At 48.5% G+C, this 22,382-nt stretch overlaps 1 protein-coding gene across 1 annotated transcript in view; it reads left to right on the plus strand.

Moving 5' to 3' along the window:
- The window catches only part of CCDC57 (coiled-coil domain containing 57), a 109,089-nt gene that overhangs the window by 75,923 nt on the left and 10,784 nt on the right, over window positions 1–22,382 (plus strand). The window contains exons 19-20 of the mRNA XM_067021008.1: window positions 4,159–4,278; window positions 4,696–4,912. Coding sequence (XP_066877109.1) covers window positions 4,159–4,278; window positions 4,696–4,912 — 337 coding nt within the window. The remainder of the gene's footprint in view (window positions 1–4,158; window positions 4,279–4,695; window positions 4,913–22,382) is intronic.

The raw sequence follows: 22,382 nt of genomic DNA on the forward strand, positions 1-22,382 counted from the left end.
GACACAAGTTGGTGTATTTTCTTTCTATTTTGTGAATACACAAGCATTTACTTATCCATTCTTCTATTGATGGGCATTTAAGTCAGTTACCATTTCTTTGGTGTGAACATTGTTACAGATGTCCTCATGTGCAGAAGTTTCTCGGGCATGGACCTAGGATGAGAATTGCTGTGTTCTAGGCTGTGTACATTTTATCTTCCTTAGACACTGTTGAATGACAGTCAAGTTGTTATACTGACCTATACCTTCAGACAGTGCATGAAGATCCTTTATAGTGTGTCACATATAGGTATTTCAGAGGTCAACAAAATATAGTCATCTGTTTTTGTTGCTATCAAATTATTTTTAATAAATAGGCTTCATTTTTCAGAGCAGTTCAGATTCACAGCAAAATTGAGCAGAAGGTATAGAGAGTTCCCGTGTACCTCCTGCCCCCACATGTGCACAGCCTCCCGTGTCATCAGCAACCCCCAACGAAGTGGTTAATTTGTTGGAATCAATGAGCCTGCCCTGACACATCATCATCACCACAGTCCACAGTTTACATCAGGGGTCACTCTTGGCATACTTTCTATGGGTTTGGACTAGCGTATAATGGCGTGTGCTCATCATTATAGCATCACTCAGAGTAGTTTCACGGCCCTAAAACCCCTCTGTGCTCCACTATTCATCACCCTTAACCCCTGGCAACCACTGGTCTTGTTCCTGTGTTCATGGTTTTGCCTTTTCCAGGATGTCACAGAGTTGGAATCAAACAACAAGTAGCCTTCTCAGATGGGCGTCCTTCACTTAGCAACATGCATGTAAGGTTCCTCCATGTCTCTTCGTGGCTTGAGAGCTCATCTTTCTATTGATGAATAATAGTCTGTCTAATAGCTGTACCAGTCTGTTTCTCTTCAACATCCCTTTAAACTTACACTTTCCTACTGTTGCTGGTCATTTGGAATAGAGTTGACTTTTGTAAAATGATTTTGTGTCTATTAACTCTTCTGAACTGATTGATGCCAACACATGTGTCAGTATTTCTCTTTGCTTTTGTGTGTTGATGGACGTAGCATCTGGGGTAAGGACTGGGCTGCTTCCTTTTCTGGCCTCACACCATTCATCTTTTCTCACCCCACTGTCCTGGGCAGGACCCCACACAGCGTGGAGGAAAACTGAGTGGCTGACACCCACACATTTGTCCTGGTTTAGAGAGAATGCTTTTCCCATTTTTTATCTTCAGGTAGTATGTTTGCTGTAGGCTTTAGTATTATGTTGAATCACACAAAATTGCCATTTTGTAGGTCAAAAGTGGTCAGATACCAGCAATTTCATATAATTTGACCTAATACAGACTCTCCATCAGTTTAGATAAGTTTGTTTGTTTGTTTGGCCACACTGTGTGGCTTGTGGGATCTCAGTTCCCTGACCAGGTATTGAACCCAGGCCACAGGCAGTGAAAGCACCGAATCCTAACCACTAGACCACCACGGAACTCCTAGAGGAGTTCTTCCTCCTCCTACTCTCCTGAGTTTTACTCAGAGTAGGTGTTGAATTCTGTCCAGCGCTACTTCTGGCTCTACCCTGACAACCACGTGTGGAGACCCCACTCCTGGCTGCTTGGACGTTGACGGTCCTCCCGCCAAGTCACACTCTGAGCGGGTGTGCACGCTGGTCTTGGCTGGGGTTTAGCCTGTGTTTCTGCCTTGGGGAACATTCTTACTTTTCTGTTCTTCACAAGAGTTTCAATACAACAGGAAACTTCCACCAGCTTGGTTATTTGATGAAATGTATCACATGTGTGCCTTATAGCTGTGCTTGTGTGTCTGTGTGTTGTTTTAAATGACTAATGTTCCGTTTCTTTAAAGGATATGGGAGTTTTCTAAAGTCTGTATACTAATCCTTATCTGTTGGATGATTTGCAAATATAGTCTCCCAGTGTGTAGTTTGTCTTTTCAGTTTATTTAAAGTAAGTTAATAGAGAGTCAGTAAGAGATGGACTGTCTGTCGTGCGGCGAGGTGACATGAGTTCAAAGTTAGCTCTTAGCGACAAGCTGCATCCCGGGTGAGAGGCACAGGTGGGTGAGGGTGGGAGCAGGGGCTGGGGAGGAGGAGTGAGGCTGGGTGGGGACTGGATCAGGACAGGCGGGGGGTTGGGAGGGCACTGAGGAAAAGCATCAGATCTGGAGACATTGGGAGCCGGGATTCCCTAAAGGATTTGAGGCCTGGGCAGTTGGATGGGCGTGGAGACTCGACGGACAGGCTTAGATTTGAGATGCCTGTTCCCCATTACCATGCCGACATCCAGTCTGAACTTGCACATCTAGACGTGGGGTTTGAGGGAGAAGCCGGATGGGAGTCTTCAGCAAAGGGCAGGAGTCTGAGCTACAGGACAGCACAGGGTCAGCCAGGAATGGGCCCTGGGGAGAGAGAGGCCTGTGGAGGTCTGTGTGCCAGACCAGGAGACACTGGCCTGAGAAACTGAGAAAGGCTGACCCTGCGAGGGGCCCAGGAACCGTGGTTCAACCAACAGACCCCTCCCCTGAGAGGAGCCTGTGGAGGATGTATTTGGGCAGAAGGAAAGAACCCAGAAGGAAGAAATGAGGGATCAGTTGAGCCCCAGGCGCCATGGCTTGGGCCTCAAATGCATGGGCCTGCTGGAACCCGGTAGGCTTTGTTCCAGACTCCTCTCACATGTGTGCATGTGCACACACGCACACAGATAACTTAGAGTCCTTCCCTCTTGGCCGCTTGTGGGAAGTGGTGTTAAAGCATCGAAGGAGCTGTCTCTCTGAGCTGCTCATAACTTTCTTTTTTTAAAAAATAAATTTATTTATTTTCGGCTGCACTGGGTCCTCATTGCCGCACGTGGGCTTTCTCTAGTTGCGGCGAGCAGGGGCTACTCTTCATCGTGGTGCACAGGCTTCTCATCGCGGTGGCTTCTCTTGTTGCGGAGCACGGGCTCTAGGCACGTGGGCTTCAGTAGTTGTGGCACGTGGGCTCTGGAGCACGGGCTCAGTAGTTGTGGCCCACGGGCTTAGTTGCTCCGTGACATGTGGGATCTTCCCGGCCCAGGGCTCGAACGCGTGTCCCCCGCATTGTCGGGCGGATTCTTAACCACCGCGCCACCAGGGAAGACCAATAACTTTCAAGTCATCTTCATTAATTGCTTAAACTTCTAAATGTGTGTTATTAGAAGAAATCTCTCCCAAATCATCAAATAAATGTGCCTGTTACCTGTTGTGGTAAAACACATATTGTTACCTAGACCTCCACTTCTTTCTAGTATATTAAATAATGTATTAAACTTTATCAGTCACTTTCAAACTACAAAACTATCATGTATTCATTATATCCAGTGAGATAACTCATCTGAAAACAAGAAAAGAAGACTCCATGGGGCCCCCTTTTTGGTTCTTCTCTATTTCCAGTAGTAAATGGTGCTACATAGGAAGAAACAGGAAGAACATACATAAAAGAACACGTATAGATCAAGAAGAAAAAGACGGATAACCAGTAGAAAAATAAGCAAAGGATACTATCAGAAGCCATTGAGGAAGAAACTCGTTGTGTCAGTCAACAAACGTGAGAAGACGGTCATTGTCACTGCCACACAGGCACTGAAAGTTAAAACGAAAATGTACGAGTGCGTTACTTGGCTGAAAATGCAAACCTTAATTAAACCTGAGCAGGAGAAGCGGCAGCAGCAGGTGGCCCTCCGTGCAGTGCTCTGCACAGTCCAGGGCTTCGGTTCTCCTCCACGGCCCTCCTGACTGCTCTTCCACAGGCTTCCCCTCAGAGGCTGCAGGGGGCCAGAGTGGCCTCAGCTGTGCACTGAAGATGGGTCACAAGCAAGGGCTGCAGGGCCCCTTGTGTGCCTGGCGGGGCCCAGGGTGCCCTCCCTGGGCCCCACAGAAAGGTTGTGTGACTTCCAGGTGCTTGGTGGCCCTCGAGGGCGGAGAGGTACTCAGATTGCCGTGATGAGGCCTGTTAAAATCGTCCTGGCCGGTGAACCCAAGCAGGTTCCCCACTTTGGCTTGCCACAGAGCCGAGTAAGTCCCTCATATCAGAAATCTGGGGAGAGCGTTTCTCCCTGATCTTGAGGGAAAACTCAGTAAGGTACCCCATCAATGACCCACGAGCACTGAATTTCTTTTATTTAAATCTCCACCACAGGACTCTAAGAATGCCAAGAAAGCATGTTTCTCCGAACGCTCAGGAAAGAGCCAAGCCCGCCTGGCACAGACAGTCTGCAGGAGGGATGCTGAGCCAGGCTGCACAGCGGGGCCGGGGCTGGTATGCAGGATCCACCAGGGCCGGGTCCTCATGCCCCATCCCGGCCGAGGAAGCACATGGAACCAGAGCGCTTGGTGTCAGAGAGGGTGGCCGCTGCCCAGAGTGACAGGGCGTTGGCCCTGGTCCCCAATCCCACCTCCCTCGCCTCCCTCGGGATTGTGTTTCATGGGGTTTTTTTGGCCGCACCACGCAGCTTGTGTAATCTTAGTTCCCCGACCAGGGATTGAACCCGATTGAACCCGGGTGCTCGGCAGTGAAAGCACAGAGTCCTAACCACTGGTTCGCCAGGGAATTCCCCGTGTTTCATGTTTAAATGTACAGAGCCCCTCCTCGGGCCACGTCCACTGTCTTATCACCCCAGGGGGGCAGGGAGAGAGGGTGCCTTTCAAGGATAATTCTCTTTTCTCTCTTTCACAGAGGCAACACAGAATCTCCACAGTGACTTGCAGATCAGCTCCTCAGAAAGAAAACCAGTCCCCAAAGCCACGCCTGGCTCAAGAATTCCAGGAGGAAAATGGCCGCCACACCCAAAGGTCCTCATCACTTGCCAGCAGTTCCCTCCAGGACACATGGAAGTTACTGGACCTGGGATCCAGCCCTTCTGGCCTCACTTCGCAGGACGACTCGCCTCCAGGTAGGGGAAGACGTATACATCCCAAGGCCGTTGCCCCATTGGTCTGGGTGCTGGCCACGAGGACGGCTGTGGTGGCCACACGCAGGCCGACACACAGAGTGAGCACGGCGTTCTTCCTGCTGTGGTTACGGAATCTGTAAATTCTGCGGTCCTGTCCTCTGATTTGGTGCCTGACCGTCCCCCAGGGACAGAGGGTGTCTCCCAGCCCCACGCCCAGCTGACCACGTCACCATGTCTACCCAGAGTAGAGCCCACAGGTCACGAGGACCATCACTCCACAATGGTGGGGGCACTGTGGTCAGTCCGTGACTCCGGGGCAGGCGGGTGTTCTGTGTTCTGCTGAGCCTCACAAGGCCAGGGCAGCCCACGCAGTGCGTGTCCTCGGCCCCCGGGAAACTCACTCACTGAGGTTCTCAGGAAAGTTCATTTGAAGGGCCACCTTTGGGGGAACTGTGTGAGACCAAGATGTAGTAAACAGCGTGGGCGGAGGGGAGGCTGTTTGAAGACTGGGGTTGGGGGAATGAACTTGGACCCCCTTCCGGACCAGCTCACAGCAGGCTCCCTCATTCTCGGCTCTCAGCCTCAATGCACAGCTTCCTGGTGTGCCAATGGGCATTTTAGGTTATTTCCAATCTTTTGCCGTCACCAATAATGTTACAGTGAATTACCTTGTGCATGCTGTAGTGCACGCATAAAAGCGTAAATGTAAATTCCCAGAGGGGGTATTGTTTTGTCCAAAGGTATGTGCATGTCCAGTTTGGGAAGATGTTAGTTGGGTTCCATCAGATGGTACCAGTTCACACCCACCCAGCAAAGGCTGAGAGGGAGTCTTTCCCCTGACCCTCTCCAGCAGTGTCATCGAACTATAATCTTTGCCAGTCTGTTAGGTGTCATTTTAATTCGTATTTCTCCTGTTAGGAGGTTGTACCTCTTTTCACATGTTTGAGTCATTTCCTTTTCCTTTTCTTCAATTCTCTGCCCATTTGTATATTGGGTTTATAATCTTTTTCTTATTGATTTGTATGAGCTTATTATATATAATGGAAATCAGAGCTTTTCTGAGATATGAATTGCAAATATTTTCCCACAGTTTTTTGTTTTTTGTGGGGTTTTTTTGCCCACAGTTTTTCATTTGTTTTTTGACTTTGCCTATGGTGGTTTTTGTCATGCACGTATTTTTTATTTTTATGTAATTTAATTAATGTTCTTGTTTTTAATCCTTTCTGGGTTTTGTGCCATACTTGGGTTTTTTCCACTCCAAGATTGAAGATTATTCTGCCATGATGTCTTCTAATACAGTTATGGTTTCCTTTTTTTCATATTTAAATCCAGGATCCATTTGGAATTTATCACTGTGTAGGTTATGAAATAGGAACCAAACTTTTTTTTAACCCCAGGTGGCCATCCAAATGTCCCCACACCAGTTTTTTTAAAAATACTTATTTTATTTATTTATTGGCTGCGTCAGGTCTTAGTCGTGGCATGCAGAATCTTTAGTTGCGGCGCACGGGCTCTTTGTTGAGGTGCGTAGCCTTCTCTCTAGTTGTGGCACGTGGGCTCAGTAGTTGCAGCGCCTGGGCTTAGTTGCCCCACAACATGTGGGATCTTAGTTCCGCAACCAGGGATGGAACCAGGGTCCCCTGCATCGCGTGACGTATTCTCAACTGCTGGACCACCAGGGAAGTCCCCTCCCCATACCCGTTATTGAATAACTCACATTTCCCCACTTGTTTGAAATCCCGCTTTCACTATCATGTGAGATGTTCTGTGTGTACTTGAGTCTGGGTCTGGAGCTCTTGTTCTGTCCCTCGGTTCGGCAGTCGCAGCCTTTCCGCAGACGGGGTGCGTGGGGTCGCAGATGGCTCAGGCGGTGATGTGAGCGTTGGGGAGGGGCAGATGAAGCTTTGCTGGCTCGCCTGCCGCTCACCTCCTGCTGGGCGGCCTGGTTCCCAACGGGCCGCAGATCGGTACCAGTCAGTGGCCCGGGAGGTGGGGACCTCTGCCTTGGTTTATTGGTCTTGGTCTGTCCGCGTGCGGTGCTGTTTGAATTGTTACTGCTTCCTGGTCCCTTGTAATGTCTACTGACTTAGGATCTCCAATTATGCTTCTTTCTCAGAGTTTTCCTGGTAATTCTCATTTGTTTATTTATTTTTTTCCCATACAGTGTTTAGGCCCAGCCCCAAAACTCTGTTGTGGCTTTTCTCAGGATTTGTTAAACTTGGGTTCTGCCCCCGGAGGGAGCCGCACCCTCCCAGTGGCCCGCATTCCGTCCCCTCTGGCGGCAGCATCGCCCCTGTGATGCCTCCAAGCCGTCCCCTCCCATGCAGACTGGTCTGGTCTCCTCACACCTCCTGCTTGAGCTCATTAATCTGAGAAGCTACTGCTTCAGTACATTTTAAATTCCGGAACGTTTTGCTGTATTTTTCATCGACTCTATCGGAAGTTTTTGGTGAATGTTCATTGTCATTTTGCTGGTTTCCTTCCTTTTTTCTCTTAGCACTTTTGTTCCTTTGTTCCCCCTCATCTTTAAAAGAGGTGATTTTTCCTTGACCAGGTATTTGTAGGAAACTTATAAGGGAAATGAGGCCAGGGCCATTGTCCAGTCTAGCAGTTTTGTTGGTGGGTTTTTTGGGGTTTTTTTTTTTTTTTTTGCGGTACGCGGGCCTCTCACTGTTGTGGCCTCTCCCGTTGCGGAGCACAGGCTCCGGACGCGCAGGCTCAGCGGCCATGGCTCACGGGCCAGCCGCTCTGCGGCACGTGGGATCTTCCTGGACCAGGGCACGAACCCGCGTCCCCTGCATCGGCAGGCGGACTCTCAACCACTGTGCCACCAGGGAAGCCCTGTTGGCGGTTTTTAACTAAGTCCAACCTTGACTTATCTCTGCCCGTTTTCACAAAGCCCAGCTTCTCTCCCCTGCCATCCAGGCACGCTGTATCCAGGGGGTTGTGCTTCCACCTCCTGGCTCCTCCTGAGGCCTCCCACCGTGCCTGTCCTTCCACACACCCCTGCTCATTTCCACTGCCTTTGACAGAACCACCATTTTTCCCATCTGGAATTTTATCTCTAGTTTTCATGAAAATTTTCTCTTTTGGGGGATGATTTACAGGAAGAGTAGGGGAGAAATGCTGACTCTATGATGCCTTCTTCAGGCCACATGTCCATCTTATTTCCTGATAAATGCACTCTCCTCCAGCTCTGCTTTGCTTTAGCAAAAAAACTGAGCAACTGTGCCCCACCCATCCCTCACTAAAAAAAAATTCCAGAGTAGGTGTCGGCAAACTTTTCTGTGAAGGGCCGAATACTCAGTATTTTCGGCTTTGTGGCCCAATGGTCTCTCTTGCAACTACTCATTTCTGCCTGCAGCTCAAAAGCAGCCGCAGACAATGTGTAAGTGATCGGTGTGGCTGTGCACCAATAAAACTTTATTGACAAACACAGGCACTAGTGATGCTGTTTCTCAAGCTGAGTATACAGGTTTCTGTTTTATTCTTTAAACGATACATGTATGTTATATGTGCTTGATATAGTTTGGGTATCTTTTATAATGAAAAGATTTTAGAGGGAGGGAGTGTTCAACTGGGTGGAATGCTGCAAAGAAGTCAGGGAAGGTCAGGGCAGAAAAGTGCTCTGCATCACTCTGGCCTTCTGGCTGTCTCAGTGGAGTGGTGGACTTGTCATCCAGCCTTCCCAGTTAAAGGGGCTGGAGAAGAACGGGTGGACAGCTTAGTCAAGATGTCTTGCTCTGAAAGGCAGCAGTTAAAAGAGCGACTGGGGACTTCCCTGGTGATGCAGTGGTTAAGAATCCACCTGCCAACGCATGGGACACAGGTTCGAGCCCTGGTCTGGGAAGATCCCACATGCTGTGGAGCAACTAAGCCCATGCACCACAGCTATGGAGCCTGCGCTCTAGAGCCTGAGAGCCACAACTGCTGAGCCCGTGTGCCACAACTACTGAAGCCGACGTGCCTAGAGCCCGTGCTCTGCAACAAGAGAAGCCACCGTGATGAGAAGCCCACACACTGCAACGAAGAGTAGCCCCTGCTCACCACAACTAGAGAAAGCCCGTGAGCAGCAGTGAAGACACAATGCAGCCAAAAATAAACAAACAAATAAATAAATTTACATTTAAAATACTTTTTTAATGAATTCTTTTTTTAAAAAATTTATTTATTTTTTATTTTTGGCTGTGTTGGGTCTTCATTTCTGTGCAAGTGCTTTTCTCTAGTTGCAGCAAGTGGGGGCCACTCTTCATCACAGTGCGCGGGCCTCTCACTATCGCGGCCTCTCTTGTTGGCGGAGCACAGGCTCCAGACACGCAGGCTCAGTAGTTGTGGCTCAAGGGCCTAGTTGCTCTGCGGCACGTGGGAAACCCGTCGCCCCTGCATTGGCAGGCAGATTCTCAACCACTGCGCCACCAGGGAAGCCCTAAAATACTTTTTAAAAAAGAGCGATATTGGAGGAAGTTGTGGAAGTGCAGCCTGCCTATATGCAGGTTGGGAAGATTGGCGAGATGTGATGCTTGTGGCTGGGGAGGAGGGCAAACCCAGGAGAGAAGGGGGTGGGGGGCCTCAAGGGGCTGGGGTTTGATAGCACAGGCCAGAGGCAGGGAGGGATGGGAAGCGAGAACTGGGAGCTTACTGGCCACACCTGACAAGCAAGCTGCCACAGCCTTACAGGCACCGGTAGAAGACACAGAGGACTCGCCACTCGAAGCACAGCAGGCAGCCAAGGCTCTCCTCGACCCCTGTCCCACAGGCCAGGGCAGGAGTCTCAGCTGAGTGACCCCAAACGGGCAGAACCCAAATCTTTCATAGTGGGCTGCAGGCATATCTGCCCTTTGCCCCCAAGGGAATCGTGCTGTCTTCTTCTGAGGCTGTTGGCCATGGAAACACCCAGGCAGGAGAGTCAGGAGCAGAAGCCTTCAGTGGCCTGAGGAGAACTGTCCCAACAGTAGGTCTGGTGGTGGGAAAACAGATGCCGATCGGTTCCCTTTATTTCCTCCTTTCAAGTATGAGGCAAAGTGGTGGACTCTGAGAGGAGGAGGTGGAGGAAGAGGTCGAAAGAGAAGTGTGAAATGGTCATCTGGTATATGAGGAAGCAGGGACAAGTAGTGGTGGGTGGTGCCATCAGCCATGCAGGTCCCCATGGATAGCAGGGCCTGGGTCAGGGCAAGAACAGCCCACTGGTGGCTGGAGGTGGAAGTGGGGACCGTGCTGCTGGGGGAGGGAAGGGTCACTGCAAACACCGCCCCCAGCAGTGGAATTGGCTTGGGGGAGAGGTGGAGGTGGTTTGTATTAGTTTAAATGCTTTTGGCTACAAGTCACAGCACAGCCTGATGAAAGTAACATACGGGAGCTTCCCAACCTTTATCTCATCATGACACCCATAGAAAATCACACATGGTCACTGAATGAGGAGGAGAGAGCCAAGGTGGCCAGCATCATGGTAGCCTTCCCAACACACAGTGTGCATGCACAGCAGCAGGACACGCTGACCAAGAGCTTGTATGTCAAAGCTGAGGTAAATGAGCTTATGGCTAGCTCCTCTGGGACTCTTTCCTCCTAAAGGTTCCAAGATGGCTGCAGCAGCTCCAAGCATCACGTCAGAAGGCCAGAGATGGAAGGCGTACTTCTCTCCTCCTGCTTTGGTTTCTTTTCATTGGAAAGGGAAATGTTTCCCCAGAGCTCCCAGACTCCCTTTTCCATCTCACTGGCTGCCAGGGTCACATGGCATCCCTTGACCAGTCACTGGGAGATTGTCTTAGACCCTGGGAACCTGCTGCCTGAAACTAAATGGTGTTGGGGTTCCTTGGCAAGAAAGCTGGGGAAGGGCTGTGCTGTGGGTGGGCCTGCAGCAGAGTCTATGCAGGGGAAGGTACTGAGACACCCATACAGAGGGGTTGAAGCTGCTGCTTCTCAGCAGCACTTTGCAGTAAAAAAATAGGAATGATACATTGCTGCCTAGGCTTTTGGTTCTCCCCATGAAAGATTTGGTTGGGAAGAAAGGTTGAAATTAATGCAGTTTAAAGTTCCCACAGAGCTTCTTTATGCTCTCCTTGTATCTTGAATATTTGAGCATGCATAACTGAACTACCTGTCTGGTATTTCTGTTTTGTGTAAGAGTACTTTTTTTTTTTTTTTTTTTTTTTTTTTGTGGTATGCGGGCCTCTCCTGTTGCGAGGCACAGGCTCCGGACACACAGGCTCAGCGGCCATGGCTCACGGGCCCAGCTGCTCCGCGGCACGTGGGATCTTCCCGGACCGGGGCATGAACCCGTGTCTCCTGCGTCGGCAGGCAAATTCTCAACCACTGCGCCATCAGGGAAGCCCTGTAAGAGTACTTTTTAAAACTTTATTGGTGACTTAAATGATAACCACAACTCTGGTTAAGATGTAAGCATGTTCGTATTTATGATAAAGGATTGCGTGGGCTTCAGTCCACAGTCAAGCAGTCTGGAAGCTCCATTCTGGAAGGTGGGATGTCTTGTCCTCTGCATTTTTTTTACATTTTCGGCACATTTTGAGTAGCAAACTGTGAGACCTAGCAGTCATGAACTGAGTTAAAAGTGATAACGAGAGAGTTTAACAATTTGTGGCATCTGCATTAATAACATGAATACCTACGTGGTATTTCTCAGGATGGAGGGAGGTTCTCCTGCTGAAAGGCCACACTCATGGTTTTGAGGTGGGGCCAGGGCCGCCCCTCTCACCTCTGCCCTGACCCCCCCCACACACCTGTCCCTGCCCCTCCTACTCATGCCCCGCCCCTCCTACCTTTGCCCCGCCCCTCCCTGACATCCTCCCCCTTCCTTCCACATGCACACAGAGCTGCCACTTTGCTGGCCTTACCGAGTCCTGCTGCAACCTGGTCTCAAGGCAGGGCCGCAGCCTGACACCCTCGGCCCCACCGCACCCCAGATCCCAGGGTCACTATAGCCCCCTCCTCCATCCTCCTGGATCTGTGGTTCGCAGGGTGTGGCCTCTCCATGCCCAGCCTCCTCTCACCCTAATTCTTGCTGCATCCGGACAGTACCCGGTCCCTCTTCTCCCCTCCCTTCCCTTCCCCCCCCCATTTCCTGGCAGCAGTGGCTCAAGGACTCCGACCCCATCTCCCCTCCTCCCCAGACACGTGCAGCCCAGCTCCCTCCTGCACCTGTGGACTGTGGACACACCCCCACCCCCACCCTATACATGCGGACCCCTGTGCACGTGTGGGCACCCTCTACCTTCCTCTCCCCAGTACCTGCCTGTTCCTTGAATCCCTCCCTTGCCAAAGTTCACTCCCTACCTGGCTTTCTTCCCCCTTAGCACTAGCCTCCAGACCACGTGCTATTTTTCTCATTTATCTTGATTCTGTTCTGTCTGCTGGAAGAATGTAGGGTGGGGGCAACTTCCTTGATCCTTGACCCCTGGCCAGCACAGACAGGTACACAATAGGTGCTCAATCAGGATGTGCAAGAAGATAACTGGGAAGAATGGGAGCCCAGCAAGGCCTTGGGTCCGCAGCTCAAGGATCTAGAGGCTCAGGAAGTGCATGTGATTAGAGAAACTACCAAGCACTGTCTAAAAAGTATAAGATTTGAAAGACAGACTCTTCCTGGATGGAGTATTAAATATTATAAAGACAGCTGTTTTCTCCAAATTGAAGTAACCAGTTAGTATAATTCTAACAAAATATGGACAGAGTTTCTCTGGAAGCTAAAATAAGTGGATTTTCAAGTTCTAGAGCAATAAAATGCATGGGGAAGGGGGAATAGCAAGACCCAGCCTCATGGCTGGGTGGCAGGCACAGAGCAGAAACCCTTCCCCAGCAGAGCCTGCAAATCAGAGCCCAGACACGGCAAGGTGGGGACACAGCACGCTTCCATCCTCACTGCCCACAGCCAGACCACACGCTAAAACGCAGCCCAGGCACAGTTAAATGCCTTAAAATCAAACCTAAAAATGTGCAGAATTTGGAAATATTTACAAATGACTAGAAGGTTATAACCTTAGATGTGACTTAAAAATCACAGATTTCTAAGGTATTCTTTCTTAACCTCAAAAATAACCCAGCTAGAAAGATATTTTGAAGCAACATGACAAAGGTCAGTCATATAGAAATAACTCATCCAGGCTGACCAGATGTATAGGAGCGGAAACACTCAGCCAGGGCAGAACCGGAAAATATGGGTGTTTGACCTGCCAGCAAAGCAGCCCTTGGAGAGCTGATCCTGGGCCTAGAGGGGGCGGCCCAGCCGCTTGGCCTTCTTGGAGGGCATTTATTGGTGAATCTGCCCCAGGGGTGGTTGGAGTCATCAGCCTCCCTAGCGTCCGTGCTGCGTGTGCAGGCGGCCCAGGTTGGCACGACATGGCGCATCCACTGGAGCAGAGGGGCTCCAGACCTCGTGCAGCCTGAGTGATACCTCCTTGTGGCTAAGAAATAAACTGAAACAGCGCAGAGGGTTTTCAGTGAAAGTCAGGCTTCTCCTCTGTCTCCGCTCCCCTGCCCACCTGGCCACCTGTCCCCTGCTCTTCTCCGGACATGCTCTGCACTCCATGGCTATGGAAGCGTGTATTTAAATGTGTGTGCGTATCCTCTTCCTGCTGTGTAAAGTGCTGTCTGCGGTGTTTCTCCATTTTGGTTGACACAGAGCTCACAGATCTTTTCAGTAGTTCAGTGGTCCTCTGCTCAAGTGCTTCCTTTCGCCTGTCTCACATTCACAGACACTCGGGTCGCTTGTCGTTTGCAGTACTTCAGCGAGTCTGCTGGTGTGGGTGGTTGCTTGTGGGAGTGTGTGGTCAGATAAGTGTCTCGGAGTGAAAATCGCTGGGTCAGAGATGTGAGTGGTCTGAGCTCTGGGAGGTGTTAACCAAATCACCCTCAAAGAGTTGGCGCGATTCATGTTCACGGCCACAGGGTGTAAAGCATCTTTCCTCACTCCAATACTGGTGGATTTTTATCAAGCATTTTCTTTTTTTTGCCAATCTAATAGGTGAAAATATGGGTTTTAATTTGCAGTTTTTAAATGATGGGTAAGATTGGCCATGTTATGTGTGGTTTGTATGTCGTTCAGGTTTGTACCCTTTTTTAAGGTGACTGTGAAAGGTAGCAACAGAAGAAAATGCATGTTCGCTGTGGTCTTGAAGTCAGAACACAGAGGGCAGAAAAGTGCTCTAGAGGGGGCTGTGGCCCCTGCTGTGGGAAGAGGGCTGGGCGTGGGAAGCGGGGAGGGGCTGGACATGACTTTTACAAATAAATGCAGCCTGAATGGGTTTTTTAAAAAAGAGGAGTCCAGCTAGAAGCTAGTATTTGTTGAGTGCCCACCTGTGCTAAGGCAGCCACTCCCACAGTAAACCAATGCCATCCAGCCACTGGGTCCTGTTTTCAAAAGAGGAAGCCTCACCGCCCAAGGCGGGGAGTTCCCAAGTTCCAGCCCTCATTCCACCGCCTGGAGTCCCAGAGGGAAGAGGCCTGACTTCATCCTCAGGGCAGAAGGTCAGCGGGGGGGGCCAAGGTTGTCCCTGGGGTCACACAGATAATGGGCAGAAGCTCCTGAGGAATGCGGGCACTCCTGCAGAAAGAGAGGCACCCGCCGGGCCCTGCCCTGGGGGCCGGACACACCTTCCCCCATGTCAGTGTTCTGAGCACGGCCCAGCACCCCTGTGGCCCGGCTGGGGCTGGGGCTGCCATGAAGCGAGGTCCCTAGGTTTGTGCTGTGGGGTCCGAGAAGGCCCTGAGCAGTCCGGCCGTGCACGCTGCTTCCTCCTGGGTGGAAGCTCTTCCCCTGGGTGCTCCCCACCCACTGAGGATGAGGGAGTGAAAGGGGATAAAGTTTTTAAAGGGTACGATGTTAGTGTTGAGGTTTTTTTCTTTAAATTTTTATCCTTCTGAAAATCATATTAGTTTCTCCTGAAATCAAAAATTTTTCCTTTAACGAGGGTTGCCTAAGATTTTAAGATGGAGCCTGCATGAGCCTGTTAACTGGTTGCTAATCCAAAATTATTTTTAAGCCCTGTAGAGTGAGAACATTTCTATGCAGATCTCACTGTAGAGATGACACACCTAAATCATAGTTGCCAGGCTGTTCTGAGGATCCAGGAAACCCACAAACAACCACCACCTGTTCTCAGCCCAGTGTTTGCTCACATAGTGCCCGGTATCGCCACTAGCCCCGATCTCACTCTGCCCGCCACGATGGATTCCTCTCCCAGCAGCTCCTGGAGGCCAGGGCTCGACATCCAGATGAAGAGACCCAGGCCCAGAGATGCTAGGCTGCTTGCCCAAGGTCACATAGCCCCCAGTTCACGGATCAGGATCAGAATCCAAGCTGTCCGACTGTAGCCCATGAGCCTACCTGGCTGAGAAGGGGCCCAGACACCAGGGCCCCGGGCACCAGGCAGCGTGTGGCTGAGTGAAGGCGGCAGAGCCGTGCAGACTGCAGGGCAGTGCTCGGTGGAGGGGGTTGGCGGCCCGGCCATCTGGCCTGTCCGGCAGAGGCAGTTGATGACTCCACTCCATGGCTGCCATTCCATGGCAGTGTGGGTCCAACAAGCCAGATCTTCCAGTTTTTTTGTTTGTTTGTTTGTTTTTTTGCGGTATGCGGGCCTCTCACTGCCGTGGCCTCTCCCGTTGCGGAGCGCAGGCTCCGGACGCTCAGGCCCAGCGGCCATGGCTCACGGGCCCAGCCGCTCCGTGGCATGTGGGATCCTCCCGGACCAGGGCACGAACCCGTGTCTCCCACATCGGCAGGCGGACTCCCAACCACTGCGCCACCAGGGAAGCCCCCAGTTTTTTAAGATGATAGAAATCTTGTTTTTTATATAGAATGTTTCAGTTTTTGAATATTGGCAACTAATTTAAAAATCAAAGTAGGGCCAAATTGCAGCTCAGTCTGTGAGCTACAGACCCCTGGGAGCCAGATCCAGCCATGCCTAGTGGTACGTGGTCTGTGTGGCCTCCAGCTCCAGGGGACTTCCTCCAGCAAAGCACCTTCCCAGACCAGGAATAAAATGACTGCCAGGTAAACTGAGATCCTCCTATTCTGAAAGTCACACATGATTGACTGCAGAGCAAACGCGCCAAGTCCCCCAGTCTCGTCTTCTTGGTTAGTAGGCCATTCTGCAGGGTGTCACCAGCCTATGCATAGGGCTAAGTGGGCCCCCAGGACACCAGCTCACCCTGGTCTTGTGTGTTTTTGAGTGGAGACTGTTCCGGACCTTCCCTGAAGGATGCATTTGGGGCCTTTCTCTGAAGGCAAATTGTGATTCAGCCACGGCTCTGCCAGCCCAGCTGTGCTCTGAGGACGTAGAAACATACTCTGAATACAGGACCTTAGAGTCACCTAGTCTGCACGCCCTCAAGACCAGGAGTATCACCATCTGGCCTCCCCACACATGCTTTGTGTTTCTCAGTAAACCCAGGGGCTAAGCACAGGAGAGCAGATTCAGATGCCCCAGCGCCGCATTGAGTGAAAGATGGAAGGAACAGCCGCTTGTGGTTGGACTTGTGAAAAGAAAAGGTGAAACCTCACCTCAGAGAACAGTCTGTGACTCCAGGGTAAGCACACCTGGAATATTACATTCTCTTCTCCCCATCTGTGGTCCTCAAACCTGTGTGCAAACCAGAGAATTCTCCCTGGGTCTGAGACTCTGTCCTAGAAGGTGGGCACCAGGCTCCTGGTGCCTCACAGTGAGATGGCAGACCCAGCTTGGAGACTGGCAAGCCTGACCCATGGGGAGGGAGGCCAGCATGAGCCCGGGGAGGGGCCATCCTCCACACCAGACACGTGCGAGGGTGGAACACGAGCCATCAGAAAGGCTCAGCCCACACTCTCAGCAGCCACTGTCACAGCGGCCTCTTGGGGTGGATGGTAATGGGAACTGCCCAAGGGAGCACAGCCAGAGGCTCACTGAGCAACGTGACCAGAACTGTTCCAGGATCCGGGAGGGACTAAGGGGTCCTGCCCTGTTTTGCCAGCATCACGTTTGTCCTTTCAGCTCTGCCCATTACTACTCCCAAGATGGGACTGAATGAGAGCCAGGTTCACCAGCGTGCACCCCCTGTCAGCATCCTCTGTAACTGCAGCCAAAGAAATCTAAGAACCAGTGTTCTGGTCAAAGGAGGGAGCAGTGCAGTATCTTGAATTAGGTGAGCAACTCCAGCTTCCTGCCTTTACTGATTATTATAACCTGAGACATTTTAGGAAGTACAGAGTATCCTCTAAACTTTTTGAGAAGCAGATAGTCAAATAGATCTTTGTTAGCTCTTTTTTTGAAGTTGTTATGATGAAACAACTTTTCCTGCCACTTAGGAAAAAACTTGTGTTGAAATAGCTTTCAAAACACAGTAAATACTTTAAGATATAGCCAAATCAGCTTATACTTTAGTGATGTTTATTCTGGGGCCACAGCATGACCAGCAGTCACTCCTGCTTCTGGCCAGGCTAAGAACTAGACATTAACATCCCTCCATAAACGAAATATATGAAACAACTGTTTTCAGACGTTGGAAAATAAGTAGCACAGGAGTGTGCTTCTTGTAAGAAGGAAAACAAATGAGGCACCTTTCTGGTCCCCCTGGCTTTCTGCTGCAGGCACAGGGAGGGGAGCACCAGGAAGGGTTCAGTGCCTTCCTGGGTGGAGGAAACAGGAATTGGAGTTTGGGGAGGCAGAGGGGCTGGAAGTTGCAGGGAAGAGTCCAAAGAAGCTGGGGGAGGGATATGCAGAAGAGAGCTCCAGAAGTCTGAATAGGGATTGTCTTGAGTCCTTACTGTGTACTAGCCCATAGATGTACAGAATAAAACTCCACAAATCCAGGCAAAGGAAAGACAGCTTATAAATGCAACCATTTCCAGAGTTCTCATGGGGTGGGTAGATATTCAAGCTCCAGCCTTCATTCAGTGGAGACCCAGAGAAGTTACACCTTGGTTGTAGAGCTCACTGTCTCAGAAGTGCAGGCCCATCTAGACTTACCCCAGAAAAGCTTAAAAACAATATTTGAAATGACCAAATGAGGAACCTAACTGCCTACAAAACAAAGCCCAACACTCTAAAAAAAAAAAAAAAAAGTCGAAATTTCAACACAATACTTAAAATGTCCAACAGCCAGTTAAAAATTATAAGACTTTTGGGCTTCCCTGGTGGTGCAGTGGTTGAGAATCCGCCTGCCGATGCAGGAGACACGGGTTCGTGCCCTGGTCCGGGAAGATCCCACATGCCGCGGAGCAACTAAGCCCGTGAGCCATGGCCGCTGAGCCTGTGCGTCCGGAGCCTGTGCTCCGCAACGGGAGAGGCCACAACAGTGAGAGGCCCGCATACCGCAAAAAAAAAAAAAAAAAAAAAAAAAAAAAAAAAAAAAAAAAAAAAAATTATAAGACTTTTGAAAAAACAGGAAAATGTGATCCAAAGCCAAGAGGAAAACCATTCAATAGAAAGAGGTCCAGAAATGACAGAAATGAGGAAACAAGCAAAGACGTTAAAAGGACTGTTAATGACTATTTTCAGGTATTTAAAGGAAGATACATACATAATGAGAAGAACTGAAAATATAAAAAAGAACCAATCAAAACTTCGAGATGAAAAATACAATACTTGATAAAGAAAATACATCGGATGGGATTAACAGTAGAATAGAGATGGCAGAAGAAAAAACAGGCAACTTGAAGACAGCAATAGAATCAACCCAAAATGACACACAGAAAGAAAACATGGGGGATAGAAAACAGCCCCAGCAACCTGGAAGATAGCATCCATTAGTCTTAACAGAGAGGAGAGAAGGATGGGCAGAAAAAGTGTTTGAAGAAATAATGGCTATTTTTTTCTAAATTTGACGAAAACTCTTAACTCACAGATCTGAGAAATTTGTCTACCCCAAGCATCAGGATAGACACATGGGCACAAATGCAACCCAGGGAATATCATAATCAAGTTTCTGAAAATCAGTGATAAAGTAAAATCTTAAAAGCAGTCAAAGAAAAATAAAAGACACATTATATGGAGATGAATGAAGATAAAAATTATGACAGGCTTCTCTTCAGAAACTGTACATGCCAGAAGACAAGGGATCATCGTCTCTAAGCCAAAAGAAAAAGGAGCTGCCATAATAGAATTCTATATCTAGCAGAAGTATCCTTCAAAAATGGAGCAAAATTAAAATGTTCACAAACAAATCAGATAGAATTAATCACCAACCGACCTATGCTACAAGAACTAGTAAAGGATGTTCTTCAGGCAAAGGAAATGGCAGCAGATGAAAACTGGGGTCATCAGAAATGTAGAGGCAGCAGCGTGGGTTTGTGGGTAAATGACGGAGATAGGCTTATGTTTTTCTTTGAAAGATCACTGGCTATTTAAAGCACACATGATAACAGTGTTTGATGGCGTTTGTGATACATGTACAAGTAAAATGTATGACAAAATGGCATAAATGGTGGGAAAGGGAAAAGGAAGTACACTCCTGTAGGGCTCTCATACGTGAAGTTGTCTAATATTACTTCAGAGTAGAATGTGATAAGTTAATGCATAAACCATAGTGCAACCATTCAAAAACAAACAAACAAAACCCACAAAGAAGTATAGCTAATAGAGCAGTAGTGCAGATATTGATAAAATGGGATAAAAAACATAAATTCAAAAGTAGGCAGGAAGGGACTTCCCTGGTGGTGCAGTGGTTAAGAATCCGCCTGTCAATGCAGGGGACACGGGTTCGAGCCCTGGTCCGGGAAGATCCCACATGCCTCAGAGCAACCAAGCCCATGCACCACAACTACTGAGCCTATGATCTAGACCCCTGAGCCACAGCTACTGAGCCCGAGTGCCACAACTACTGAAGCCCGCACACCTAGAGCCCATACTCTACAACAAGAGAAGCCACCGCAATGAGAAACCCATGTGCTGCAACAGAGTAGCCCCTGCTCGCCACAACTAGAGAAAGCCCATGCTCAGCAATGAAGACCCAATGCAGCCAAAAACTTTAAAAATAAATAAATTAATTTTTTTAAAAAAGTAGGGGCTTCCTTGGTGGCACAGTGGTTGAGAGCCCGCCTGCCAATGCAGGGGACATGTGTTCGTGCCCCGGTCCGGGAAGATCCCACATGCCGTGGAGCAGCTGGGCCCGTGAGCCATGGCCGCTGAGCCTATGCGTCCGGAGCCTGTGCTCCACAACGGGAGAGGCCACAACAGTGAGAGGCCCACGTACCACAAAAAAAAAAAAAAAAAATGTAGGCAGGAAAAGAGGAACAAAGGACAGATCAGATAAATAGAAAACAATTTAGCAAGAAGATACATTTAAAACCAGCCATGTTAATGATAACATTAAATGTAATGTTCTAAACATTCCATTAAAACGCCAACTGGGGGAAAAAGGAAAGCCTTGTCTATGTACTGTGTACAGGAAACCCACTTTATTTTTTAATTTTTTTTATTTTTTAAATAAATTATTTATTTATTTTTGGCTGTGTTGGGTCTTTGTTGCTGTGCGCAGGCTTTCTCTAGTTGTGGCAAGCAGGGGCTGCTCTTCGTTCCAGTGTGCGGGCTTCTCATTGCAGTGGCTTCTCTTGTTGCAGAGCACGGGCTCTAGGCATGCAGGCTTCAGAAGTTGTGGCGCGAGGGCTTTAGAACGCAGGCTCAGTAGCTGTGGTGCACGAGCTTAGTTGCTCCACAGCATGCGGGATCTTCCCAGACCACGGCTTGAACCCATGTCCCCTGCATTGGCAGGCGATTCTTAACCACTGTGCCACCAGGGAAGTTCCGAAACCCACTTTCAATATAAAGACACAGATTAAGATAACTGCGTTATCTAGTACATAAAAATTGTAAATAACCTACCAAAAAAAAAACCTACTAGACCTAAAGAGTGACTTTAGCAAAGCCCCAGGATATGAGATCAATATACCAAATCAATTATATATCTAGCAATGAAAAACTGGAAATTGCAATAAAAATACCATTAACAATAGCATCCAGAACCATGAAATACTTAGGGACATACTAAACCAAATATCTGTACACTGAAAAAAAAAAATCATTGCAGAGGAAATTAAAACCCAAATAATGGAGAGATATAGCATATTCATGGATCAGAAGACTCAATGTTAAGATGTCATTCCTTATAAAATTTATCTGTAGATTTAACACAATCTGAATTAAAATCCCAGCAGGCTTTTAAAATTGAAATTGAAAATTAAAATTTACATGGAAATGCAAAAGATACAGAACATCCAAAGCAATCCTGAAAAAGAACAGTTGAAGTCACTTAAACTACCTAATTGTAAGACTTACTATAAAGCTCTAGTAAACATGACAGTGTGTTGTTGGCATAAGGACAGAAAAAATAGACACACACACACACATATATGGTGACTGATTTTTTTTTTTTTTTTTTTTTTTTTGCGGTATGCGGGCCTCTCACTGCTGTGGCCTCTCCCGTTGCGGAGCACAGGCTCCGGACGCGCAGGCTCAGCGGCCATGGCTCACGGGCTCAGTTGCTCCGCGGCATGTGGGATCTTCCCGGACCAGGGCACGAACCCGTGTCTCCTGCATCGGCGGGCGGATTCTCAACCACTGCGCCACCAGGGAAGCCCGTGACTGATTTTTTAATTAATGTAACTTAAGAGGAATGGATTGTTTATGCAATTAATTGTGCTGGAACAACTAGATATCCATGTGGGGAAAAAACAAATCTCAACTCTTTTACCAAATACAAAAATTAAATCAAAATCTATCATAAACCTAAATTTAAAGTTAAAACTATAAAACTTCTAGAAGAAAGCATAGGAGAAAATCTTTGTGACTTTGGGATAGGCAAAAATTTCTTAGGATTAATAAAAGTTCCAACCATAAATGAAAAAATAGTTGATAGATTGGACTTCATCAAAATGTTAAAGTTCTACATCTCCAATGACACTGTCAAGAAGATGGAAAGATAAGCCACAGGCTGGGAAAAAATATTTGAACACATATCAAGGACTTGTGTCCAGAATATTCAAAGAACTTTACAACTCAGTAGTAAATAAATAGCCCAATTTTTAAAATAGCCAGAATACTAGAAAAGACACTTTACAATAGAAGAGATACAAATGGCCAGCAGGCCCATGAAAGATACTCATTGTTAGTCATCAGGGAAATGCAAATGTAAACCACAGCGAGGTGCCACTACACATTCACTCAGATAACCGAAAACATACAAAAACATGACAATATCAAGTGGTAGCCAGGATGTGGAGGAGCTGGAACTCACACTGCCCGAGGGAACACAGGATGGTCAACTGCTTTCGAAAATAGCTTGGCAGTTTCTTAAAAAAAAAAAAACTTTCTTACTACACAACCTAGCCATTCAATTCCATGGTAACCGTGGGAGAGAAATAGAAACATGCACGCACGGGAAGGCCTTAACACGAATGTCAGACTGGGAACAACACAAATGTCCATCAACACATAAATGGAAAAGCAAATTACTATGTAGCCATATGGTGTACTACTACTCCACAAGC

This window comes from Kogia breviceps, chromosome 19, assembly GCF_026419965.1.
Source record: "Kogia breviceps isolate mKogBre1 chromosome 19, mKogBre1 haplotype 1, whole genome shotgun sequence".
In the NCBI taxonomy this organism is placed as follows: domain Eukaryota; kingdom Metazoa; phylum Chordata; class Mammalia; order Artiodactyla; family Physeteridae; genus Kogia; species Kogia breviceps.